Here is a 27,417-nt window from a genome sequence, read left to right as displayed (position 1 = left end):
AGGGCACGGCCTGGCCTCGCCTGTCTCGCCTTATCAGTCAGTCAATCAATCAGTTGGTCAGTCACTCAATCAGTTGGTCAATCAATCAGTTGGTCAATCAGTCAATCATCAGTTGGTCGCTCAGACGCATTAACAGCTTACCTTACAGAGAGTACATTGTGAAGCAGCGTGGCTCAGTGGAAAGAGCCCGGGCTTGGGAGTCAGAGGTCTTGGGTTCGAATGCCAACGCCGCCACTTGTCTGCTGTATGACCTTGGGCGAGTCACTTCACTTCCCTGGGCCTCAGTTCCCTCATCTGCAAAAATAGGTTTTAAAAAATGTGAGCCCCACGTGGTGCAATCTGATTAGCCTGTATCTCCCCCAGCGCTTAGAACAGTGCTCTGCACATGGTAAGCGCTTAAATACCAACATTATTATTAATATAAAAGTGCTATTCCCCACCCACAACGATCTTCCAGTCTAAAGGGGGAGACAAAATAATAATAATAATAATGTTGGTATTTGTTAAGCACTTACTATGTACAGAGCACTGTTCTAAGCACTGGGGTAGATACAGGGTAATCAGGTTGTCCCATGTGGGGCTCACAGTCTTCATCTCCATTTTAATAATAACAATAATAATATTGATATTTGTTAGGCACTTACTATGTGCAGAGCACTGTTCTAAGCACTGGGGTAGATACAGGGTAATCAGGTTGTCCCACGTGGGGCTCACAGTCTTCATCCCCATTTTACAGATGGGGTAACTGAGGCCCAGAGAAGTGAAGTGACTTGCTCAAAGTAACACAGCTGACAAGCGGCGGAGCTGGGATTGGAACCCATGACCTCTGACTCCCCAGCTCGTGCGCTTTCCACTGAGCCACGCTGCTTCTCCGAACCACACTGCCTTTAATACATTATTACTACTGCTAATCATAACAATACATTATTATTACTGCTAATCATAACAATAAATAAAATTACAGACACAGACATTGGAGCTGGGAAGGAGGTGGATAAAGGGAGCAAGTCAAGGAGAAGAGGAGAGGAGGGCTTAGTCAGGGAAGGCCTCTTGGAGGAAACGGGTCTTTAATAAGACTTTGAAGGTGGGGGAGAGTTATTATCTGTCGGATATGAAGATGGATGGTGCTCTCTAATGGTGGAGAGGGTGTAGGGGTGAGAGGCAGCTGAGGGCAGCTCCTATCTTAACCACTTAAAGATTGAGAAGATTGAGAAGCAGCATGGTCTAGTAGATAGCACTCGGGCCTGGCCCCTGGTTTCGTATACTGACCACCTCGCATCTGCTGGGTGACCTTAGGCTAGTCGTTTTATTTCTTATTATTCCTTATTTATTCCTTAACTCCCATTCTCTCCTAGACCCCCTCCAATCTGGCTTCCGTCCCCTCCACTCTACCGAGACTGCTCTCTCTAAGGTCACCCGTGACCTCCTTCTTGCCAAATCCAATGGCTCCTACTCCATTCTGATCCTCCTTGACCTCTCTGCTGCCTTTGACACTGTCGACCATCCCCTCCTCCTCCATACCTTATCTCACCTTGGCTTCACGGACTCCGTCCTCTCCCGGTTCTCCTCTCACCTCTCTGGCCGGTCATTCTCGGTCTCCTTCGCTGGAGCCTCCTCCCCCTCCCATCCTTTAACTGTTGGAGTTCCTCGAGGGTCAGTTCTCGGCCCTCTTCCGTTCTCCATTTACACTCACTCCCTCGGTGAACTCATCCGCTCTCACGGCTTCGACTACCATCTCTACGCAGATGACACGCAGATCTACATCTCCGCCCCTGTCCTCTCCCCCTCCCTTCGGGCTCGCATCTCCTCCCGCCTCCGGGACGTCTCCACCTGGATGTCGGCCCGCCACCTAAAACTCAACATGAGCGAGACTGAGCTCCTCATCTTTCCTCCCAAACCCGGTCCTCTCCCAGACTTCTCTATCACCGTGGATGGCACGACCGTCCTTCCTGTCTCTCGGGCCCGCGATCTCGGTGTCATCCTTGACTCGTCCCTCTCGTTCACCCCACACATCCTATCCGTTACCGAGACCTGCCGGTTTCACCTCTACAGTATCGCCAAGATCCGCCCTTTTCTCTCCACCCGAACGGCTACCTTACCGTTACGGGCTCCCGTTATATCCCGGCTAGACTACCGTGTCAGCCTTCTCTCTGACCTCCCTTCCTCCTCTCTCGCCCCGCTCCGGTCTATTCTTCACTCCGCCGCCCGGCTCATCTTCCCGCAGAAACGATCTGGGCCTGTCACTCCCCTTCTTAAACAACTCCGGTGGTTGCCTATCGACCTCCGCTCAAAACAAAAACTCCTCACTCTAGGCTTCGAGGCTCTCCATCACCTCGCCCCTTCCTACCTCTCCTCCCTTCTCTCTTTCTACCGCCCACCCCGCACGCTCCGCTCCTCCGCCGCCCACCTCCTCGCCGTCCCCCGGTCTCGCCCGTCCCGCCATCGACCCCCGGGTCTCGTCCTCCCGCGGTCCCGGAACGCCCTCCCTCCTCACCTCCGCCAAACTGATTCTCTTCCCCTCTTCAAAACCCTACTTAAAACTCACCTCCTCCAAGAGGCCTTCCCAGACTGAGCTCCCCTTCTCCCTCTACTCCCTCTACCACCCCCCCTTCACCTCTCCACAGCTAAACCCTCTTTGCCCCCTTTCCCTCTGCTCCTCCCCCTCTCCCTTCCCATCCCCTCAGCACTGTACTCGTCCGCTCAACTGTATATATTTCCATTACCCTATTTATTTTGTTAATGAATTGTACATTGCCTCGATTCTATTCAGTTGCCATTGTTTTTACGAGATGTCCTTCCCTTTGACTCTATTTATTGCCATCGTTCTCATCCGTCCGTCTCCCCCGATTAGACCGTAAGCCCGTCAAACGGCAGGGACCGTCTCTATCTGTTGCCGACTTGTTCATTCCAAGCGCTTAGTACAGTGCTCTGCACATAGTAAGCGCTCAATAAATACTATTGAATGAATGAATTTCTCTGAGCCTCAGTCCCTTCATCTGTAAAACTGGGAGTAGGCCTGTGAGCCCCATGTGGGACATGGACTGTGTCCAACCTGATTATCTTGTCTCTATCCCAGTGTTTAGTACAGAGCCTGACACATAGTCAGCGTTTAACAAACACCTTAAAAAAAAAAGCGATTGAAGCCCATTTCAATTTACATTCCACAATGGCAGAATTATTTAGTATAATCATTTTGATCTATGGAGCATTTATTGTGTGCAGAGCACTCGACTGAGTGTTTGGAAGAGTCCAATATAACAGATAAGTGCCAACCTTGGTGCTTGTTTTCAAATTCTAGTCCCGGCACTGACTTTCCTGACTCCTGTCTCCCCCATTGCAGTCCCGACTTCACTCCTCTGGCTGCGTTGTTTTTCAAAACAACATTCAGTCCTCCTCTTCCCATTCTTCAAGAACAGTGCCCTGCACACCCTAAGCACTCAATAAATGCCATCGATCGATCGATTGACTGATTTCAAGCACAAAATCAGCTCACCCCTCCCACTTGGCCTTGCTGATGTCCTACTACAACCCAGTCCTTACCTTGACTCACTCCTCTAATGTTTATTTACTGTATCGCTCTCATCTACCTTGCTGCTGACACCTGGTTCACATCCTCCCTGTCCCTGGAACTCTCTCCCTCTTCATCCATGATGCAGCACCACCTTAAAAGTCTTATTAAAATCACACCTCCAAGAGCCCTTCCCCATCTAGGCCCTCATTCCCCCTTCTATCTCCCTTCCCCAACGCTTATGCGCTCGGATTTGTAACCTTTAAACACTTGCTCCTCACCCCACCTACAGCCCCACAGCACTTCTGTACGTATCCTAGTTTATTTTAACGGTCGTCTCCCTCTTTAGACTGTAAGGTCCTTGTGGGCAGGGATCATGACTATCAACTCTATTGAACTTACCCAAGTGTTTAGTATAGTGCTCTGAACATGGCGCTCAATAAATACCAATGAATGATTTGCAAGATAACCCTCTGAAAATTAAGCATGTGCATATGAATATAATAATAATAATGTTGGTATTTGTTAAGCATTTACTCTGGGCAGAGCACTGTTCTAAGCGCTGGGGGAGAGACGGGGTCATCAGGGTGCCCACGTGAGGATCACAGTCTTAATCCCCACTTTAGAGATGAGGTAACTGAGGCACAGAGAAGTGAAGTGACTTGCCCACAGTCACACAGCTGACAAGTGGCAGGGCAGGGATTTGAACCCATGAACTCTGACTCCCAAGCCCGGGCTCTTTCCACTGAGCCACGCTGCTTCCCAAATCTAATTCAGAATCTTCTCATTGGAACTTTTTCATTGCCATTTGATCTTGTAACTATTGTGATATTTTAAGTCAATGCTTTAAAAAAAATATATTTACAGTTTTACCTAAGCTTTTGGATCTTGGGAACCCATGAATTCACTTAACATTTTTTCATATTTATTTAGCACCCTTTCCCTTAACACTAATTAATGGCATTAAGAGCACGAAGTAGGATAAAGCTGTACTAAGGTATTTGGAACAGAAATTAAAGATGAGATCCTTGCCCTCAGTTTGTTTAGAGATGAATAGGAAAGACAAACACATTGCCAGATATAATAATGTTGGTATTTGTTAAGCGCTTACTATGTGCAGGGCACTGTTCTAAGCGCTGGGGGAGACACAGGGTAATCAGGTTGTCCCTCGTGGGGCTCACAGTCTTAATCCCCATTTTACAGATGAGGCAACTGAGGCACAGAGAAGTGAAGTGTCTTACCCACAGTCACACAGCTGACAAGTGGCAGAGGTGGGATATAATGGATACAAGAGTAAGAGCATCCAAATAAATGATAAAACCAAAAGTAAATAAACATATAGACACCAGGGCTAAAGTACCTAGTGGAAGTGACAGTCGGGAAGTGGGTGATGCTTCTTGGAAGAGGAAGTGTTGTAAAGCTTTGAAGGGGAGGGGGGATGTGGTTGCATAGATCAGAGACGGGAGGAAGTTCCATGTGGGGAAGGGGGAAGAGAGAAGAATGGGGAGAGCAAGAGATCAGAGACAAAAACACAACGGTGTTATTTTCACGTCTGCCTCCCCCACCAGACGGTAAGCTTCTTGAAAGCAAGGCTGCCTATTACTATACTCTACCGAGTGCTCAGTTTAATAATAATGTTGGTATTTGTTAAGCGCTTACTATGTGCAGAGCACTGTTCTAAGCGCTGGGGTAGATACAGGCTAATCAGGTTGTGCCACGTGAGGCTCACGGTCTTAATCCCCGTTTTCCAGATGAGGTAACTGAGGCCCAGAGAAGTTAAGTGACTTGCCACAGTCACACAGCTGACAAGTGGCAGAGCTGGGATACGAACCCATGAACTCTGATTCCCAAGCCTGTGCTCTTTCCACTGAGCCACGCTGTTTAGTGCCCTGCACACAGTAATAATAATAATAATAATAATAATGGCATTTGTTAAGCGCTTACTATGTGCAAAGCATTGTTCTAAGTGCTGTTCTTGTGACTGTTCTAAGTGCTGGGGGGATACAAGGTGATCAGGTTGTCCCACGTGGGGCTCACAGTCTTCATCCCCATTTTACAGATGAGGGAACTGAGGCACAGGGAAGTTAAGTGACTTGCCCAAAGTCACACAGCTGACAAGTGGTGGAGTCGGGATTAGAACCCATGACCTCTGACTCCCAAGCCCGGGCTCTTTCCACTGAGCACAGTAGGAGTTCCATAAACACTGCTGATAGACTGAGGCCTTCCCTAAGTCCTTTTTTCCCCAGCTCGCTCTCCCTCTGGCATCACCTTTGCTCTCGGATCTGTGACTTTTGGGCGTTTGATTTTCGCCCCAGCCCGTACCCCGCAGTACATATGCACATATCTTTACAGTACATATTATAGATTATTTATTTCTATTAATGTTTGTCTCCTCCCCTAGGCTGTAAACTCGTTATGGGCAGGGACCGTGTCTGCTAATCCTGCTGTATTGCACCTTCCCAAGCATTTTTGTACAGTGCTCTGCAAGCTCTGCCACTTGTCAGCTGTGTGACGGTGGGCAAGTCACTTCACTTCTCTGGACCTCAGTTCCCTCATCTGTAAAATGGGGATTAACTGTGAGCCTCACGTGGGACAACCTGATTACCCTGTATCTACCCCAGTGCTTAGAACCGTGCTCTGCACATAGTAAGCGCTTAAAAAATACCAACATCATCATCAAAGTAAGCACTCACCAAATACAACTGATTGAGTTTTCAGGCAGGTTAGCTTGGGGAGAGCTCGAGCTGGAGTGTATCAGGAGCGGGTATGTAAAGGGAAGACGGAATGGAGACCTTGAAGCTACCGGCGACGAGCTTTTGTTCTATATGAGAAGAAAATGGCTATTCATTAGACGTTCACAAGGAGGAGGCAATCAGGTTTTTAGAATTATGTCAAGTGTAGCTGTAGGAAGGGTAAATGGGAGAAGAGAGAGGCTTGGCGTCGGGAGACCAATTAGAATATTTTGGCAAGCGGCAGATGGTCATGAGGTGTTGAGTCAGGACGGCGACAGTGGAGGAGGAAGAACGGGGTCAGTGAAGGGTTATAGAGGAAGCACTCGCAGGACACGATGTTAAACTCACCTGACAGAAGCATCTCAGCAGGTCAACGGATTGTAAGCTTGAAGGCAAAGACTGTGTCCGTCACTCCTATTGTTGACTCCCAGGCGGTTAGAAGAGTGCCTGCCCAGAAGAGGCGCTCAATAAGTGACCCAGTGAGTAAACTATCCCACCATAATCCTACCTTCTCTGCCCACGATTCTTCCTTTCTCCTAAAGCACTAGCTGCCGGACCCTCTCACATTAGCTTGTTCCTGAGTCAGACTGCATCGGCACCAATGGGAATTAGGTGGAATTCATGAACTTCTCCTTTCGATAATAATAATAATAATTACGGTTTTTGTTAGGCGCTTACTATGTGCTGAGCACTGTTCTGAGCGCTGGGGTAGATACAGGGTAATCAGATTGTCCCATGTGGGGCTCACGTTTTTTCATCCCCATTTATAGGTAACTGAGGCACAGAGGAGTTAAGTATCTTGCCCAAGGTCACAGAGCAGACAAGTGGCGGAGCCAGGATTAGAACCCACGACCTCTGACTCCCAAGCCTGTGCTCTTTCCACCAAGCCACGCTGCTTCTCTGCTTCAATCTATCACCACTATACCTGGGCAAACACGGATAGGCATTCACAAAAGCACGTACACTGAATCAGATATAAATAATGTAGAAAAGCTATTCACTACTCAACCCGAGGAGAATATCATAAAACAGAGCTGGTTGGGTTAGCAACAGGTCGTCTGGAAAGGGAATGGTGTCATCTAGTGGAAAGAGTACCAACTTGGGAGTCAGAGGATGTGGGTTCTAATCCAGCCTCTGCCACGTGTCTGCTGCATGACTTTGGGCAAGTCGCTTAACTTCTCTGCGCCTCGGTTCCCTCGTCTGTTAAGTGAGGATTAAGACTGTGAGACCCATGTAGGACAGGGATTGTGTCCAACTCAATTAGCTTTTATCTCCCCCGGCGCTTAGAACAGTGCTTTATCCATACTAAGCACTTAAATGCCACAATTAGTATCTGGTTGAGCCCCTTTTCCAGGTAGGTGACTCCATCGAAGACAAATGGCCTTTATATTTTTTTTCAGTGGCATTTGTTAAGTGCTTACTATGTGCCGGGCACTGTTCTAAGCACTGGGGCAGATTCGAGCTAATCAGGTTGGCCACCGTCCACGTCCCACCTGGGGCTGAGTCTTAATCCGCATTTGACGGATGAGGGAACCGGGGCCCAGAGAAGTTAAGTGACTTGCCATTGGCAGAGTAGGGATTAGAATCCAAGTCCTTCTGACTCCCAGGCCTGTACTCTAGCCACTAGACCACACTCCTTTTTTATACAGAAACAAGATCCCTAAGGATCAGGATTTCACTTCTTTCCCTTGGCAACTTACTCCAGTGTTTCATCACCCTTGATATCCCCAAATTCTCCTGCAAATCTTGCCCTCAACACTTGCTTGGCAAGCACAGAGTGGGTTGGCTAGGGTGTATCCCAACTTGTCACCACAGTGGTCACAAACCAAATAGGCAATTGCCGCTGGACCTGATGATTTTTTCTCTCAGGGGATTTAAATCCTAAAATGCTTTACTGTGGTACCCCTCTGTCCCACCAACGGGATCAAAGGCTACTTTTTTTTTAATGGTATTTGGTAAGCACTTACTATGTGTCAGGCACTCTTCTGAGCACAGGGGTGAGGAGAAGTTAAACAGGTGGGTCCCACATGAGGTTCGCAGTCCAAGTTGGAAAGAGGAGGAATTAACCCCCATTTTACAGATGAGGCAACTGAGGTACAGAGAAGTTAAGTGACTTTCGCAAGGTCACACAGTAAGCAATTGACAGAGGTAGGATTAGAACCCAGGATTAGAACTCCCCCGCCCACGCTCCTTCCACTGGGCCACGCTGCTCTTACTTGCCCTGTGGTGAGGCTGCTATGATTCTACTATAAAATAGGCATTACCCACTTGAAAATTAGCTTTATTTGAAAGAACCTGAAGCAAAATAACACAACAGCAAGAATCTTACAATATATATCGTTCAAGAAAGCCTGCCATACAGTTTCTACTAATAGAACTAGATTCTGATAAATGACATTCCTCTAACTTCGTACAAATGACATTTACACTAACACCGATGAAAGGAAAGGCAAAAACTAATTAACTCGTCTTATGGACTGTCTGGATGGCAGTAACTCTGCAACTTGTATTATGACTCCTTTACTTTGCCACAAATCAGAGAAAAGGAAGTGTGTGTATGAGGCCACAGAATGTTAAAATGTGGAAGAGAAATTAAATTGCCCACAAGAACTTAAATTTAAACATGTTGGGAGCTGGGTGAGGTGTAACAGGAGGTTGGGGAGATCGCATTTGAGACCTTAATTATACTTTCAAAAAAGGAAATTTGGGGGCTGATCATTAAATAAAGACTAAAGTGAGAGAATGAGCAATTACCTCAATCTCTCTGAATGTCCTAAATTCAGGCTTGAGAACGTGTTTAGACTCAGGAACACTGGAGCGAGTTAAGACATCCCCACGACCTACCGTTTCCCATTCAGACCCGGAACCAATCTCATTTCCCTAACCCCAAATAATCCACCTCGGGAACCAACAACTGAAAAACATAGCTTAATCTCTGTGATAACTCACTGTTCGTTTTCCTTTCCTCATTTTAAACTTTCCCACCAAGTTACCTTACGGTCAGCAATTCATGAATCATTTCACACTAAATACTTCTTTACATGGACGGGACTGAATCAAAAACCCAATTCAGCTCCCGATGGGAATGTAGGGAAGCACGAAATGAAAACCAACTATTGTACTGGTAGCTGGAATGAGGTACCACAGGAGGGGAAGAGGAAAAGTGAGAAAAGATAGGACGAGAAAGGGGAGGGGGAAGCGCAGGGTAAAGAAACACCAAAACCACGCATGACACATGTACAGTGCTAGAAGAAAAAGTGGTGCAAGCATGTAATGGAAAGGGCAAAGAGGGAAAAAGCTTGGCAGATAGGAAGTAAAACGAACAGGTGATTAACCGGTGAAACCAAACTCATACATCAGGATGGAAGAACGGGAAAAGCAGTGGAAAGACGAAAAGTCATTTCATCCGAGAAGGAGAGGTGGAAATGCAGGACTTGGGAGGGCTCTGCACACAGTAGCACTTTAACAAATACGACTGAATGAATTCACAGGCTGGAGAGGCTCAGAGGGAAAGGACACAGATGAAGGCGAGAGCGAAATATCGTGATACCACATGTTCACACAAAAACAAGCCAACGAAATCTGATAGGCGTTCACCGAGTCTAACACGAATCGCCGTCCTGTTTTTAGCCAAGGCTGAGTTTACATTGTGTGTGTGTGTGGGTGTGTGTGTGTAAAGAAAGAACTTTGATATCCTTAAATGAAAGGCACCTAGGACAAAGCATGGAATTATTCTGAAGATATATGCCGCACGATCTTTTTCATTTATAGGAACCTATTCTAATTCACAGTAGTTTCACCAAATAATCAGATGACTGAACGTATTTCAAAAACACATTTATAATTCATTACTTAGCACACAATCTGAATCGGTAAGCCTGAAAGTTTAATTGAAAATCCTCAACGGAAGTGGGATATTAGAATAGCTGTACATGTTAAATAAAACCTACTGTACACCATAGTTTTCCGCAGTTAATTTTCTAGCAACTGTATACCTGATAAAACAATGAGGTGGTAAGAAGAGACCTAGTTTTTAAGAAGTATTCATTGTACTCTGAATATCATGAATTGCCCGCACCGATTGAACCCACTTTCTTACTGTAGTACCACCAGGCCAGGTATCAAACCTTAAACAGTGATGTTTCACATACTTCATAGAGTACCTTAAAACACACCATCATAGGAAATTAGTAATATTATTACATAGTAATTTATTCTTTGCCATAAGGTTAATGTTGGACAAAGTCTGGAAACTCTTTTCCAATTTGAATTACAGTAATTATGCCTCTGCCCACAGCACTAATGTGTGTTACCTCAGACGAGCTCTAATTTATAATCAGAACAGAACAAAACAATTATTGCAAAAATACATGTCACCAATGTGGAACACATTCAGAATTTTATAAAAGTACTGAACTAATATCCCAAAAGGAGGTATATGTAAGCAGTACATAAGGAAGGACAAGTTTTAATATGAAACAGTCATTAAGTCACATACATCATGATAAGAAGCAGGACTTTCTTTTATAAAAGATAATATTTTAACTAGCAGGCAACATCACCTATATAATATTAGAAGAACAGGTCATTTAGGCTGAAGTACTTGAACGGAATTGCTCGTAACTTGGAGTTACCAAGAACAAGAGAAAAGTGAGCCTTCCACCGAGTTTCGTAAAAATTTCCAACCGAAGAAAGCTCATAGATATACACGTATGTATATACGGAGTATATATACATATATATTTTTTAAAAAGACAACCAAAACGGTATGGATTTCATACCTAGCAGATCTCTACTCACTAGCAAAAAAAAATCCAAATATTCTTCAGCTGCCTTCAAAGATAACTGCGGCAAATATATTATCTCAATATTAACTATAAACAACAGACTAAAGTGAGGAGACAGCAAACCACCGTAAGCCTCTACACTGCTGCTGAAGATAAACGACTCTGAAAGATCATGAAATGAGACTCCTGACGCATATTCCATAAGGGATTAAAATCAGTAGTTTACAAGAACAACGCGGGGAGGTCTGGGAGCCTTTACTAAGGATGCTGCATTTCTTCAAAGACTAGGTCTGTGAAGAACCATTACCACCCCAGGACAATCTTCGGGCCCAGTCGATCGACTTTATTTACTGAGCGCTTACTGCGTGCCCGGCACTCTCCTAGGCGCTTGGGAGAGAGCAACGCAGCAGAGTCGGCAGACACGTTCCCTGCCCACCAGGAGCTCACAGACCAGAGGAGCCGCTCTAGGTTATTTACAAAACCCAAACAACAGTTAATTGGATAGCAGCGATCCTATCTAAAAACTACCACTGAAATACATAATTACCCAGAGGACGGTAGCTTCGTATAAACACTTTAATGTTTTAGAAATACCGAGAGTCGAAAATCAGTAAATAAATCTTAGCACGGGTCTAATTCGAAGAACCTTCCCACTCCCTTAAGGGTAAATGTCATCGACACAATTCCACCTACAGTTGGGTGGGAATTACCGCCCAACGACCTGGAAGGTCGGTCCGCCCCTAATCTTGACTGGGAGGGCGATTTCCCAATCAATTTCTCTGGAGTACCATGTGGCCTTTGGTCCCCGAATTGCCCCGGAGAGGCTCCTCCCACATTTAATTCTCTAGCTCTGCAGCAAGCCCGGGGACATTAATCGGATAGAATTAAGACTAGAATTTAGAGATGCGATGCGGTCGACATCCATTACGCGATGGTATCTGTTGATAACGCTTTATTTACAGCCCTCAATATCTGGGTGAAAACTCGCTTTTAGGCTCCCTTTATAACCAGTAGCTAGTTTGTTTTTCTATAAAATGGTATTTGTTAAATGTTTACTATGTGTCAAGCAGTTTACTAGGCGTCAACCACTGTTCCAAGCACTAGGGGAGATACAAACTAATCAGGTTGGACACAGTGCTTGTCCCACACGGGGCTCACGGTCTTAATTCCCGCTTCACGGATGAGGTAACTGAGGCAAGGAGAAGTCAAACGACTTGCCCAAGGTCACACGGCAGACGGGCGGTGGAGCTGGGGTTAGAACCCTTCTCGTACTGCACTCTCCCAAGAGTTTAGTACGGTGCTTTGCAAACGGTAAGCACTCAAAAAATACGACTGAATGAATGAATGGATGAACCCGGGTCCTTCTGACTCCCAGACCCGTGTTCTACCCACGTGTTGAGAAGCAGCGTGGTTCAGTGGCAAGAGCCCGGGTTTGGGAGTCAGAGGTCATGGGTTCCAATCCCGGCTCTGCTACTCGTCAGCTGTGTGACTGTGGGCAAGTCACTTCACTTCTCTGTGCCTCAGTGACCTCATCTGTAAAATGGGGATTAAGACTGTGAGCCTCACGAGGGACAACCTGATTACCCTGTATCTCCTCCAGCGCTTAGAACAGTGCTCTGCACATAATAAGCGCTTAACAAATACCAACATTATTATTATTATCCACTAAGCCATGTTGCTTCCCCACAGTTGAAAAGAGGGCACCGAGGAAAAATTTCCCAACCCCAATATTTTTTTACATGGCGTGTCCCCGATTTCTCTTTTTTCCTTTTTCTTTTTACTGTTACTTGGGAGAGACAAATGTATTTGGCTTTCAAGACCTAGCTGGCTGCACAATACTGACAGCAATTGCCTCAAGTGAAATTTGGTGTGTTAGCAGAAGGCTGAGGAGAACGCATAATCAGCTTGGGAAGAGAACAGAACTCATGTACCAGTGGGTAAAATAAGTGGACTCTTGAGGCCAAAACTGCAATGCCCTGTTCACATTATCCAGCTCAGCATATTGTACAACCCCTCAGAAAGAAAACATGATCTCACAAGCTAGGAATGGCTGTGCCGAATGCAACGTGTTACCTCTTAACGGTATTTTCCTTGATTGCTAGAATCTCAAGAGGAAAATCGTACCGGGTTGGTTGGCCGCTTGCTTAAAAACCTGCTAACACAGTACTCTCCTAAAATATGCAGTGTAAACCAATTAGGAACTTTTGCCTCCCACTGAGCACCGTGGCTGAGAGAGACACCGGGCCACACCACAGTTTTAGCCCGACTGATCTTCGGTAAAGGCTTCGAGCGGGGTCAACGGCCTTCTTTTTTCTTCCCGTTTCTAAAATTCTGCAGATAACCTATTGTGATTTGCACAGCTTTTGATGCTCTTGGGGGCAAATTCTCCAGTCGGTGCCGAACCATAACGCCAATTAAAATCAAACGGGCACCTCGCAAATGGGGAGGTGGAGAGAGAAAAAAAAAACTGCCCCAGTGCTCTTCGAAGACGAAATACTTGGAAATGACAGAAGTCATTAATACCAGGCCACCTGGAGAAATTTATTAGCAAACCTTGTCTTTCAAAAAAGATTTAAAGAACCTTAGTGTTTCTCCGCCACCTACACGTAATTTACCTTAATAACACAAGATTAGCAGCCTTTGAGTCAAATGAACCCCGGCAAAACCATGAACTGCATTGGATGTCGATCTAATTGGCCATGCTTCAAAAGCTCAGCGTTTTGGAGCAGTTTATGTTCAGCCGCCAATAATTCTAGTAATTATTTTTTTTTTAGTGGGGATGTTGTTGGTGGGGGAGTGGGGGAGGACCTTCCTGTGATTACGCTAAATCTGAATTTTACCAGTCTGGATCTGCAGCTTTGAGAGGCTTTTGTATTTGTGATGAACACCCAGGGAGGACACACCAAAAAAGAGAATCATCATGCGCGCCAGACCTAAGATCGAATGTTCGGCCTGGAAATCGCTAAGCTTAAGCCGGAAGCTGAAGAGACAAATACGATTCTCAGGGACGTTGGAAAGCTTTGGGATCCTCTGAAAGCCGAACCTCTGCGACACCTGGGAGGAAAAAAAACAAAACACAAAAAACCCTTCCCGCCACTACCCGTCCGTACCCACCGCCGTGGACCCGATGCTTTCCCTGGTGCGCATCAGCTGAACGTCCTTTTCGGCCATGCAGGTGTCACAGCCCCAGACGGCCGACGCCTCCGCCGTCAGGAGCCCGTAGGCGGTCTCGGTCATGCCCGTGCAGATACGGTGAAACCATTTCTGGCAGGACGCCTCGCACAAGATGGCGTCCTGGTCATCGTTCACTTCGTTCGTGCATATGCCGCAAGGATACACCGGGTCCGAGGACGGGTGGCCGTGGCGGCTGAGGGGGAGGGTGCTTTTGCTGTTCTTTTCAGAGCTGCCCCCGGCGGAGGAGCCCCTGGGCGGGCGGGGTTGGTTTTGGGTCCCGTTGGCCTGGCTGCTGGTCACCGCCTCGGCTCCGCCGGAGTGGTTGCTCTCGGTGTTGGCCGCGTTGTTGCGGTGGACGTTTTTCGCCTCGGCGGTACTCTGATTCCCGGCGGGGTCCAGGCTCAGCTGAGGCGGGTGTGCCGAGGAGTTCTGAGCGGTGTTTTTGCTCTGGCCTTGATGAAAGTCTGGCTTCTGGTGTGGGGCTTTGGCCTGACTAAAAGTGTTTGGTAGGGGGACGAAAGAATGATTCGGTTCTAACTGGGAGGTGAAACTCGGAGCGTTTCCGGGGCCAAAATGAGAGACCATGTCGGGATTGGCCATTTGGTTGGCGCTCTGTGGAGGCATCTGAGGAAAGTTTTCACTGGGATTTGGTCTAAAATGCTGACCGGGCATATTAACATTTTGCCCCAGCCCGCCGCTGTAAACCGGATTTCCGTATCCGGAATTATCTTGGGGCCCAAAGTTAAAAGCATGAGGTCGATTGAACCCTATGCCCATGGGGTTCTGGGGAAACTGGTGCGGCTGATTTCGAAGGGCGTACGGCCCGTAGTAAGGGGAAGACAGTCTCGGAGGCATGTGAGGAGGCATTCTGAATGTGCTGTAGCCCCCAAAGCCGGGATAACCGGGACTAAGGTACGGATTTCCTGAAGGAAGAGGCTTGTAGGAAACGGGATTATAGTTGTCGTCAAATGGATTTGCAGCTACCAGATGATCTGAGCTTGGATTTGGTGGTGGGGCATATTCTGATGGTGGAGGAAAAGAGGGCCCCTGAAATGAAAATTTCAAATGAGAGGTACGTTAGTGAAAACTTTCCAGGAACCAGAACGGGAGTTTTGGTCTGGACACATTTCAGCGCTCACTCCAAATACCTCCCAAGTAAATAAAGTCCTGTCTCCCAAACACTGCTGGCTCAGTATGCCTCAACTTTTAATTTTATCCCTGTCGCATAATTTATCTATTAATAGCTGTGGTCACCTTCTGTCTCCTGATCTGGGCACGTGCAGCTGCCGAGTCTAGTAGGCTACACGTGCCCGGGAAGAGAGGTGAAGATGGCGCTAAAGGTGATGTCTTATCACCGTCCCTGTGGCACCCACTGGGAGCTGAGCTCTGAGAGTGGTTTGCAGAGTTATTTGGAGAGTTGTCTACACCCCTGACCAAAAACCTGGGCTGCTGGGCTTGCGATTCTGCTGCAATTGGATAGGCCACTTTGGTGTTGGAGGCAACTGAGGAGGATCTCTTCCCTCATGTTCTTTGCCCAGATTGACTCTCATTTCAAAGTGGTGATGACTGTTGCAAAAGCAAGAACTGAGAGTTGAGAGAGCCGGCTTCTAATCCTTGCTTTCCCCCCTGAGAATCATTTCGGTAACGAGGAGTAGAGGAGGTGAACTGCCTCCTCTCCATCAGTAAAACAATCCTGGCAGACGCCAAGAAATCCGTGGAGCAAGTGGCCACCCTAACTGGAAGGAAACTTTCTGCTCATTTCTGTTTCTGGTGGCAATTTTATCCCATTGGCACCACAAACGACAGGCACCCCATTGGAAACCGTACATTACCCCCTCTGTTTTCCACTGCCAAAACAAATCTGCCTAACTGTAGCAACTGGAGGAGAGATGGGGACGAAGAGGTAAATGACAGAGGGAAGAGGAAGAGAGTGTAGCGGGAATTACAGGGAGGGAGACTATATAGGTAAAGGAAAGAAGGAAGGAGTGGGAGAGTGAGAGGCTAGGTGGAAAGATAGAGGAGAAAAGATGAAGAAAAATGGGGGATGAAGAAGAGATGGGGGACTAGGGATTTTGAGAAGGAACACGGCAGAGCAGGAGAGACCATTAAATGAGAGTGAGGGAAAGGGAAAAACCCCAGGATACGGGAAGAGAGAAGAATAGGGCTGGAGATCCAGGGAACACAAACATCCTGTAAATATTTCATAGGCCTCAGCTAAAGGTGGACTAATAATAACTATGGTACTCGTTAAGTGCTTACTATGTGCCAAGCACTTTTCTAAGCGGTGGGGCAGATACGAGTTAATCATACAGGAAATACACTCCGAGATCCCTATTGAAATAGAATTAAAATTGGGTATTATTGACTATTTCCTTTCTGATTCAAGGAGGCTCTGGACACCGTTCCAAGTATCACAGTACTTGAGAAGCAGCATGGCCTAATGGACAGATCATGGGCCTGGGAGTCAGCAGGACCTGGGTTCTAATCCTAGCTCCACGACTTGTCTTTCCTGTGACCTTGGGCAAATCACTTAACTTTTCTGTGCCTCTGTTACCTCTTCTGTAAAACGAGGATGAAGACTGTGAGCCCCATGTTGGACATGGACTCTATCCAACCAGATTTGCTTATACCTATCCCAGCGTTTACTACAGTGCTTGGCACATAGTAAGCGCTTAACAAATACCATTAAAAAACCCGCTTGGGGAATCTCTCTCTGGCCAAAGGGATCTTCTCTCTGAGAATACTAGAGATAGTTTAGTTGCTTTTTCTTCCATTTTCAACATTTTGGTTTTTAAGATATTTTACTATGGAAAGCAAAAATGCTTTACATTTCTGTCCCCAAAATCAAACATTAAAGAGCTTTGTACTGAGTTCAAACTAATCTACATAGCAGAGAAAGACTGCAGCACTCCACCGACTCTTCAAAATAAGTTTCATGTCCTAACTGTCCTTTAATGAGATGGTTATCCACTACACTAAAAAAGCATTCACTTAAAATAATAAAAAAAAATTTAAAAGCATCTATTAGGCCCAGAGTGTCCATAAAAAGAATTATAAATAAGGATTGGAGAGGTATTCTTAGCTTGACTTCAGACCTGATTTACTAAATAAAGGAGCTCATGGCCACAGATGGGGAAAAATAAATTCCCAGATTTCAGTCCTACCGCACGTCTCATAATTGGTGACAGAAGTAGAGAAAACTGATCTGCATGCACTCTGTACTTATCACCAGCCCTTCGTTAGTGAAAGAATGATTTCAACTGACAGAGAATAAAAAGATATGAAAGCCTAAAACCACCCAATTATGCCTCCAACAGCAGGCTGTAGACAAAGGATGCCTCCTCCGTGATGACTCTAAAATGCACCCTTGGTAAATAAGATTATTCTCATAATACTCCATTATTCCAATAGGAGTTTTAAAAAAAATTACTTGGGCTGAAACTCTTTTTCAAAAATTTTAAACAAAGAATTGTTTTGACAGGATAGCCAGCAGCACTTAATGAGGTTTCACTGGGTGAGGGCTACTTTAATATTAAATGGCTGTGATAATACTAAACGACCTTAGGTTTTTCCAAGATCATTCTGGATGTCTCCCACATTAAAGCAGCTGATATTTTATTTTAAAGGCCAATTTTCATCAGTGAGCCCGGTATTTACCCTTAGCTTTTCCCAGTTATAGCCCATCCTTCCGAACTGCTCTCCACACCATTCAAGCTGGGAGAATATAAATGAGGGGTTTACTTGTTTATTTATTGAACTGTGTATTAAGGGCTTCCTTATGTGCTAAACATCACCAGGTGATATAGAAGGTAACCAGCAGGTGGTAATAATAATAATTGTGGCATTTGATAAGCGTGTACGATGTGCCAGGTACTGTACTAAGTGCTAGGGTGGATACATGCAAATTGGGTTGAACACAGTCCCTCCCTACTGTACCAGTCGAATGGAACTATAAGGGGTAAATTTTATTTTTCAGTGTTCAGATCTATGAAGGCTGGGCAGAGGTACTAAATTTAATTCCAAAATGAAAGGGTATAAATCATCTGGATGTGGGAGAAAATATTAAACACGTTCTTACAAAAAAATGCAAGTATTGTGTATACTTTTCAGGTTCTGTGACCGTTTCTGGTTCTGCCTAATAAGGTGCACTAAGGCCCCCCCGCCCAGATTTACACTATTGCCCTCTGGACCCCCAACAAACATCCACTCCTTTTCTGAAGGAGTCTCAACTTAGGTTATCTACAGCAGGATATGGCTACATTGAAGCATAAATTCAGTGGATGGTCACTCTGAAGACTGAAACAAGACAGAGGGAGTTCGCTACATAATAATAATAATAGTATTTATTAAGCACTTACTTTATGCCAAAATTGTTCTAAGAGTTGTGGTAGATATAAGGTTATCAGTTTGGGCACAAGTCCTTGTCTCACGTGGGTCTCCCAGTATAGGTAGAAGGGGTTACGATTTAATCCCCCATTTTTTACAGACGAGGAAACTGAGGCCCAGAGAAGTTAAGTGACTTGCCCAAAGTCACTAAGCAGGCAAAGGGCGGAGCCAGGATTAGAACCCAGGTTCTCTGACAACCAGGCCCGTGCTCCTTCCATTAGGTCATGCTGCTTCCCTGTGTTCTCTTCCTCCTACCGCTGACTAATAATGCTGCTTGTTGAGAAGTCCAAACTGGACACTGAGGCCTTGCTCTTCCCAGGGGGAGCGGCCCAAATCCCCAGAATGGAATCCCAAACAGAAATGATCATGAAAATCAAACCCTAAGGGAACATTGGCGTCACCCTGGGGACTGTTCCTCTAATCAATAAATACTGAGCACTTACTGCATGCACAGCCCCAGATTAAGCACCTGGAAGAATACAATGGAACGAGTAGACATGGTTCCTTCCCTCGATCAATCAATCATATTTATCGAGCACTTTCTGGGTACAGAGCAAAGTACTAAGCACTTGGGAGCGAATAGTATAACAGAGTTGGTAGACACGTTCCTGGAGCTTACAATCCAGGAGGGGACACTAAACTCCAAGAAGAAATTGAATTGCCTTAAATAACCAGGACTGCCAAGTGAGTCATATCATTGAAAGAGCAGAGGTATTTGGATTTGGTTTGGCAATTTGGGTTAGGGTTAAACTGCTGAAAAACTTAATGATGGACAACGTGAAGAAGAACAAACTGGATTTTATCATTCGGATAACTAGCAATTCAGAAACACCGTGATGATGGAGGAGGGCAATTCCTCAGTAAAGGAATAAAGGCTGAGGGCTGAAAACCAGAACGGAACAGAAATTTCATTTCAGAGCATCAAGAAGAGCCCAGAACAGAAAAGCAGGCATTAGAGATGGGAGAAGACAATTAAACAATCCAACGGCAAGCCCCTCCCTCACAGATTCCCCTCCAGCACCAATTTAATAGCTCCAATTTGGTCCATTCTCATTTTCAGGGTTCACCAAAAGGCTCCTGACTGTTCTGTAAAATCCCGAAGAATAAGATAGCCTAACACCACTGACATTGAAGAGTTCGTGTCAGGACTCTTAAAATTCAGCCTCTTCTGTCTGCACTTCCTAAGGTAAGATTTGATGGAGGCGGGCACTGAAGATTCAACCCCGAGCATCTTCTTCTTCATCCATCTGGCCATAATGGCAAAGGAAAGAAAGGCATTAGCAAAACTACAACGGAATATGATTTACCTGGGTGTTTGCTTTGCGCTTTTTCTTATCAGGGCTTCCAAGCTGAACACCTGGTCCTCCTAACCCATCCAGTCCACTGTCTCCACCTAGAAAGTTTTCATGCAGATAAAATTTGCCATTCATAAGTGAATCATTTTTATGTTAGTCACATCAACCAAAGCCCGTTACAGCTACCCATTACTAGGCTTGTTCTATTCTTAAGGCTATGAAATTACCATAAGGAAGCACATATAACTTTTGTTATCTCTAGGACAATAAAAAATCACACTTTTCCCGATTTACATCAGAATGTTCTTAGATTTGTTACCATTAACATGATAAGCCCTAATTGAGCTCTCTGCTTTCAAGTTAAAAGACAAAGAATACATCTGAGTGGTACGATGACTGCTGGTGAAGAAATGACATGGAGACAAGGAAGGACCTTTCCTATCCAAGGTCACGCTGGTCCAATTCCGCTATAAATTAGAGGAGACCTTTACCCAGGAAAAGCTGTTCACTGGCCTGTTTAAAGTGAACTGGTGATCTCCAGCTAGTTCTACGTGGACAGCTTTCCGAATCACAAAGCTTCCCCACCACCAGAACTGGCACTGATTGGCAGAATGAACAGAAAAATAGCAGCGGGTCAAGAGCACTTAACACAAGAGATTCTGCTAAATCTGTTGGGAAGAATATTTGTAGAAATGTAAAAAGTCTTCGCCTGATGTGGTCCAGGCAGATAAAAGGAGGCACATGAGCTCCAGGGGACTTATTTTTGAACATCTTTCACGGGGGCTAAAATCACTCCAAATTCATCCCCGCCCAAGACCAAAGCTAATGAATACAGATGCCTCCTTCCTCAAACCTGGAAACTCCAACATCCATCCTTAATAAACGTGGTTCATTCAACCACAAGTTTAGCTGTCGAAATGACCTTCCTTTCAGCCCCCCAAAACTTACTCTTGGACTTCATTATTAAACACAGATATTTAGTAAAACTCCAGTGTTTCACATCCGGTACATAGACTCACACCTTTCAAGCATGCTACGAGAATAACTTCAAGGGATAAAAACTAGCTAAAGAACGCTAACCTCTCTTTTTCTACATGATGAATGTTGAGTCCTCACTCTTCTGTGCATGTCTGTGCAAACCTTCCATCCAGATCTTGAAAATGTGGACCCTTTTTCCCGTTTCCACTGCTCCATGCTCTATCCTGGCACCCCTCCCAACCCCAGCTGCCACCTAATCAGGGGCATCCCTGGACAGACAGATGGGCCCCTTGGCCCACTGACATCACAGGCCCATTCAGGACCCTTGGCTCGACAGCCGGGACGGGAGGACAGAAGCGAGAAGGTCTGACAGAAGCCGGCCCCTCTTGTTCTCTCATTTTGGAATTCTGCCCGAAGGGATGGAGAGGCAGAAGGTGGAGAGGGGATGGTGAAGAAAGCAGGGCAGTGATCCTGAGGTAAATCTGGAAGACAGTGAGACACCCCCGGACTTCACCAACTGTGGGTTAATGTAAAGGTGAAACCGGGAAGACATTTTCCCTCGCAGTGCTCCACTGATTTTCAGGGAGTTACAAATTCAGGAACTGTTCACTTTACACTATTAGTTGCATTTTGTTTATTCTTCTTTGTCTTAAAGACAAAGAGGCACAAGAAGAAAAATTAAAAACAACTGGAAACAAGAGAGCATACACAAGGGCAGTCTCTCTGTCACAAGGAGTGGTGGCCATCTCACGGACTTCTTCAAGTACGAAGGACCTAGGAACACTCTTAAACTAAATGGACATGGAAAAATATGAATATGCACAGACCCTTTTTATATAGAAATAAAATTTACCCCTACATCATTATTGCCAAGTTCAGAGGACCTCCTCGGAGACCTGCAAAACTTTCATTCATGACTTCAACGATTCTCTGTAAACTGTTTCTCCTTAGAGGGATTCGGTTTAGAGAGAATCGTTGAACTCATGAATGAAATTTTTGCAGGTCTTTTGGCTTTGATCTCTAACTGTCCCAGATTTCCTCCGAATCCTTAGGTTCCTGCTTTCCGCTTCTGCAACATGAACAGGCTACTAACTTTCGGTCCAGAACCAAACTTCCTTTGCATTTTGCAAAACCCGGCTCACTTTACTCACATTTGTTTATATTGCCTTTTCTCTGGTCTCATCCTCAGTTTGAGAGACACCTGCTTCTATATGTGCATCCTGAGGTGCTTTTTAAATCCATTCATTTATTTTGTCTCTCAGTTTAGAATGTAAGTTTATCAAGGGCAGAGACTGCCTCCTCTCTCTATTAAAAAAAAAAAATCCTCCAGCACTTAGAAAGTGTCTTGTTCTTACTGGCCTCTCAGCAAATGTCATTTGGGATGATGACCGCACTGGTGTAGCCATTAGGAACTCTAGCTTCTAAACTCGATTCTTTCAGTGACTCACTGGATAGCCCTGGGCTACATGCTTGACCTCCGGTCCCCATTCTAAAATACAACTGTAATGACACTGGACTAGACCACAGGCCTCACCGGACGAACGGGCTAATAATAATGTTGGTATTTGTTAAGCGCTTACTAAGTGCAGAGCACTGACGATACAGGGTCATCAGGTTGTCCCACATGAGGCTCACAGTTAATCCCCATTTTACAGATGAGGTCACTGAGGCACACAGAAGTGAAGAGACTTGCCCACAGTCTCACAGCTGACAAGTGGCAGAGCCGGGATAATAATGTTGGTATTTGTTAAGCGCTTACTATGTGCAGAGCACTTTTCTAAGTGCTGGGGTAGATATAGGGTCATCAGGTTGTCCCACGTGAGGCTCACAGTTAATCCCCATTTTACAGATGAGGTAACTGAGGCACAGAACCCATGATCTCTGACTCCCAAGCTCAGGCTCTTTCCACTGAGCCACGCTGCTTCTCTAATGAATGAGGTTCAAATGTTCTGAAAACATAGGCCAAGCATTTGGCCAACTGTCCTCACCATTACGTGAGTCCGGGTCAGTAACTATCATCTCAATCAATCACACTTATTGCTCCTTACTCTGTGGAGAACAGTGTACTAAGCGCTTGGGAAAGTACAATATAACAGAGTTGGTAGATATTGGTAGACAGAGAGTTTACGATCGAGAGGGAGAGTGTCAGATCTCATCTATGTGGCCACTGACCCTTTGCCCACATCCTGCTTCTGACCTGGAACATCCTTCCCCTTCATATCTGACAGACGATCGCTCGCCCCATCTTCAAAGCCTTATTGAAGTAACACCTCCAAGACGGCTTGCTGATTAAGCCCTCATTTCTTCTACTCACTCCCTCTCCCTTACATTTAGATTTGCACTCTTAATCACCTTAACCTCAACCCCACGACACTGACACTTAGGTACACTCCACCAATTTATTTATTTACATTAGTGTCTGTCTCCCGCTCCTGCTTGTAAACTCCCTATAGGTGGGGAACATATTTACCAACTCTGTTATACTGTACTCTCCCAAGCACTCGGTACAGTACCCTGCATCTGGCGCTCAATAAATACGACTCATTGATTAAAATCATAATGTTGGTATTTATTAAGCGCTTACTATGTGCAGAGCACTGTTCTAAGCGCTGGGGGAGATACAGGGCAATCAGATTGTCCCACATGAGGCTCACGGTTAATCCCCGTTTTACAGATGAGGGAACTGAGGCATAGAGAAGCGAAGTGACTTGCCCACAGTCACACAGCTGACAAGGAAATACATTACAGATATGCACCTAAGTGCTGTGGGATGGAATGAGATGTGAATAAAGGGAACAAATCCAAGTGCGAGGATGATGCAGAAGGGAGAAGACCAATGTTAGGACTATTCCTAGTAATGAAGCATAATATAAAATCACAACGATATGGTTGGAATATCTGCATAGTGAAGCTCTGCAGAATTCTGTTCAGATTAGACCCAGGCGGTTATTTTGGTTCTTTCCGTAGATTGCCGAACTATAAAAGAAACTCCGGTAATTAGAAAGCAATTAATTCAAGGCCCTTCTTACAAGTGCTTCTCACAGAACTTTTAATTTTAGACATCAAAATGGATTTTCTTCTTTTCTGCCCTTGAAACTCCGAGTTTCCTTGGGCTAATTCGTCAACAGGGCCTGGCTGTACAACTCCTGAGGATACGGAGCCTGCCACAGACCAACGGTCTGAACAGAATGTACACAGAACCCGTGCTCTTCAACCCACCCTAGGATTTGCCCTGCCTAACTTACACCTCGATGGCCAAGTCTGTAGTTAACTGCGGTGAAAGGAACCTGCTGCCTCTGCTTCGCTGAGAACCAACTGGCTGCAAAAAACCAAGGTGAAATCTGGCAAACTACGAGCTTGGTTCGAAAGCAGGATGATATGAAAAAATACAGGACACGCTGTGCTCGACAGCGTTAAAACATGGCATTTCACCTTACCTGGAACACTGAGTTTTTTGGACAGCAAGTTAAACTAAACTCCAGCTAAGTGCTTCTAAAGATGCTCACTCAATCGTATTTATTGAGCGCTGTGTACAGAGCACTGTCCTAAGCGCTTGGAAAGCACCATTCAGCACACGTTTAAGGTGACTGGACGTCATACACCTCGGGGTGCGCCAGTCTGTTGATCTGAAGTTATTCCCTAACCACCCTGAATAAAAACACAGGTGAAGGAGTGCCGTCCTGGAAATCACCCTCCTACTTACCAGTCTGTAAAGCACTTGAAGTTTCCTGAATGAAAGAGAAGTGCAAAAATGCAGCACCATATTACCCTATTCAGAGCCTCTCTCGTGATCCAGCTCAACCTCTTAAAGTCAGAATGGGCCAGACCCCCTTCCTTGTCCCCCTCTTTTCCAATAATGGGTGACTTTATCCCCCCCACCCAGAATCCTGGCTCTGCCCCTTGTCAGCTGTGTGACTGTGGTCAAGTCACTTCACTTCTCTGTGCCTCAGTTCCCTCATCTGTAAAACGGGATTAACTGTGGGCCAACCTGATGACCCTGTCTCTCCCCCAGCGCTTAGAACAGTGCTCTGCACTTAGTAAGCGCTTAACAAATACCAACATGATTATTATTGAGGGAGAAAGGTTACCATCTCCCCTTTTGTCCTCCGATTCCTAGATAGTCAAAGGCGACGGCTCCAAACTCCAAAAACATAAAAGGCCCTTGTGGTTTCTCTGCGAGCAGCAGCCAAAAAAAAAAAAAATAGACATTTCGGAGGCCTCGCTGTTCCACCGCGCTCAAGGGCGTTAATTGATTTCGTTGCCTTGAAAGAGAAAGGTGGGGGGGTGGCCAAATAGTTGCCCGGCCGGGATTCATTCATTCAGTAGTATTTATTGGGCGCTTACTATGTGCAGAGCACTGTACTAAGCGCTTGGAATGGACAATTGGGCAACAGAGAGAGACAATCCCTGCCCATTGACGGGCTCACAGTACAGGGCTCTGCACATAGTAAGCGTTCAATAAATACCATACTACTAAAGAAATACTAGAGAAGCAGCGTGGCTCAGTGGAAAGAGTCCGGGCTTGGGAGTCAGAGGGCATGGGTTCGAATCCCGGCTCTGCCACTTGTCAGCTGTGTGACTGTGGGCGAGTCACTTCACTTCTCGTGCCTCAGTGACCTCATCTGGAAAATGGGGATTAACTGTGAGCCTCACCTGATGACCCCGGATCTCTCCCAGCGCTTAGAACAGTGTTCCGCACATAGTAAGCGCTTAACAAATACCAACATTATGATGATGATGATGATGATGAATGAATGGGATTGGGGGTCCACTGGGGCTCCCCTCCAAGGGGGGCTCTCCAGCAGCAGAATTCAACTTTTGGGGGGGCCAAGGGGACTCCGGTGGAAAGGCGAAAAGGTGAACGACGAGGGGGGATGGAGATGGAGCCTCACGTGGGACCACCCGATGACCCTGGATCTCCCCCAGCGCTTAGAACAGCGCTCTGCACATAGTAAGCGCTTAACAGATACCCACACCACGATGAACCCCGAAATCCGACTAGACCGGCCCCCGTTTAGACCGTGAGCCCGCCGTTGGGCCGGGCTGGTCCCTCTCCGTTGCCCATTCCCGGCGCTCAGTACAGTGCCCGGCATAGTAAGCGCTCAATAAATCCCGATGAGATGAACGACGAGGTCGGGATCTGGGGGAGGGGGGGGAGCCGAGCCCCAAATTGGGGGGCAGAGGGGCGTCTCCGGGGTTAGGCCCCGGGCCGGTCCTTGGCATCCATTCGGCGGTGTTTACTGGCGCGCTTACTATGTGCGGAGCGCTGGGGCGCCGCCCCCGCACCCCCTTACCTCGAACTCTCTTCAGCGCAATGGGCTCCTTGTCCTGTTCCGCGGACATTACAGACGGAGAAGCATGACTCCTCCCAGCCAGCGGGGATGGTGGCTTGGAGGCCGCCTCCTCCTCCTCCTCCTCCTGGGGGCCCGCGGCCAACCCACTTTGGAAAGTTGAGGAGGAGGAGGAGGACGAGGACGAGGAAAAGAGGAGGAGGAAAAGAGGAGGAGGAAAAGAGGAGGAGGACGGGGTTTCCCTCGGGCCGGGCTAGTGGGCGCCGCTGAGGGGCGAGGCCCGAGGGCAGCCCCCCGGCCGGGGCCGTAAGGACCGGACCAGGGGCCTGGCCGCCATGGCCGCCTCCTCCTCCATCTTCCCCCTCGTCAGGCGTCCTCTGAGGAGACGCGGGCCTCCCGCAGCCTCCCGCCACCCCACCGCACACGCCAAGCTCCCGCAGAGCCCGCCCCGGGGCCGGGGGAGGGACATGGCGGAGGAGGAGGAGGAAGAAGAAAGAGGAGGCGCCTCGGCCTCCTCACTCCCCTCAGCCCTCCTGAGGGAAGAGGCCTTCCCCCCTCTCCCTCAATCCTTTCCCCCCCTCTCCCTCAATCCTTTCCCCCCCTCTCCCTCAATCCTTCCCCTCCCCTCGTGCGGAACGCTGCCCTAAGCGCTCGGGGACAATAAAGAAACCGCCCCTTTCTCCCTCGTGGTCTCTCATTCATTCAATTCGTTCCAGCCTATTTCTGGAGCGCTTCCTGGGAGCACTGGACTAAGCGCTTGGCATGGACGTTTCGGGGACAGATGAGAATCATGTTGGTATTTGTTCGTTCATTCAGTGGTATTTGTTGAGCGTTTACTAGGGGCAGAGCACTGGACTAAGCGCTTGGAATGGACATATAATCATGTTGGTTGGTATTTGTTCGTTCATTCAATAGTATTGATTGAGCGCTTACTATGTGCAGAGCACTGGACTAAGCGCTTGGAATGGACATATAATCATGTTGGTATTTGTTCGTTCATTCAATAGTATTGATTGAGCGCTTACTATGTGCAGAGCACTAGACTAAGCGCTTGGAATGGACATTTCGGGAACGGATAATAATCATGTTGGTATTTGTTCATTCAATAGTATTTATTGAGCGCTTACTATGTGCAGAGCACTAGACTAAGCGCTTGGAATGGACATTTCGGGAACGGATAATAATCATGTTGGTATTTGTTCGTTCATTCAATAGTATTTATTGAGCCCTTACTATGTGCAGAGCACTGGACTAAGCGCTTGGAAT

The 27,417-nt window shown here is 46.5% G+C and overlaps 1 protein-coding gene across 3 annotated transcripts; it reads right to left on the bottom strand.

Annotated features, from left to right (window-relative positions):
• Window positions 1-264: 264 nt before the first annotated feature.
• PYGO1 (pygopus family PHD finger 1) lies at window positions 265-26,618 on the bottom strand. Of its 3 annotated transcripts, none has more exons than XM_029070535.2 (5): window positions 26,155-26,618; window positions 19,895-19,980; window positions 14,138-15,248; window positions 6,589-6,687; window positions 265-294 (listed from the first exon to the last, which is right to left on the bottom strand). In XM_029070535.2, exons 1-4 carry the CDS (start codon window positions 26,201-26,203, stop codon window positions 6,611-6,613), a joined length of 1,323 nt encoding a protein of 440 aa, XP_028926368.1. In that variant the 5' UTR covers window positions 26,204-26,618; the 3' UTR covers window positions 265-294; window positions 6,589-6,610. The 3 variants fall into 3 exon arrangements, with proteins under 3 accessions (XP_028926368.1, XP_039768785.1, XP_028926369.1); XM_039912851.1 differs by lacking the exon at window positions 265-294 and adding an exon at window positions 6,210-6,329; XM_029070536.2 differs by lacking the exons at window positions 265-294; window positions 6,589-6,687 and having other exon boundaries at window positions 12,671-15,248; window positions 26,155-26,617.
• Between the last annotated feature and the right edge of the window lie 799 nt (window positions 26,619-27,417).

The sequence above is a fragment of the Ornithorhynchus anatinus genome, chromosome 8 (assembly GCF_004115215.2).
Source record: "Ornithorhynchus anatinus isolate Pmale09 chromosome 8, mOrnAna1.pri.v4, whole genome shotgun sequence".
Classification (NCBI taxonomy): domain Eukaryota; kingdom Metazoa; phylum Chordata; class Mammalia; order Monotremata; family Ornithorhynchidae; genus Ornithorhynchus; species Ornithorhynchus anatinus.
This window is presented reverse-complemented; position numbering and strand designations above follow the sequence as displayed.

What these genes read in the sequence shown, in the direction of transcription:
- PYGO1 (XM_029070535.2), bottom strand. Translation starts at nt 26,203, where the DNA reads ATGTCCGCGGAACAGGACAAGGAGCCCATTGCGCTGAAGAGAGTTCGA. An exon ending in TGCGCTGAAGAGAGTTCGAG is followed by an intron (nt 19,981 to 26,154) that starts GTAAGGGGGTGC and finishes AAAACTTTCTAG; the next exon opens with GTGGAGACAGTGGACTGGAT. An exon ending in CATCGGGTCCACGGCGGTGG is followed by an intron (nt 6,688 to 14,137) that starts GTACGGACGGGT and finishes TCTTCTGGGCAG; the next exon opens with GCACTCTTCTAACCGCCTGG.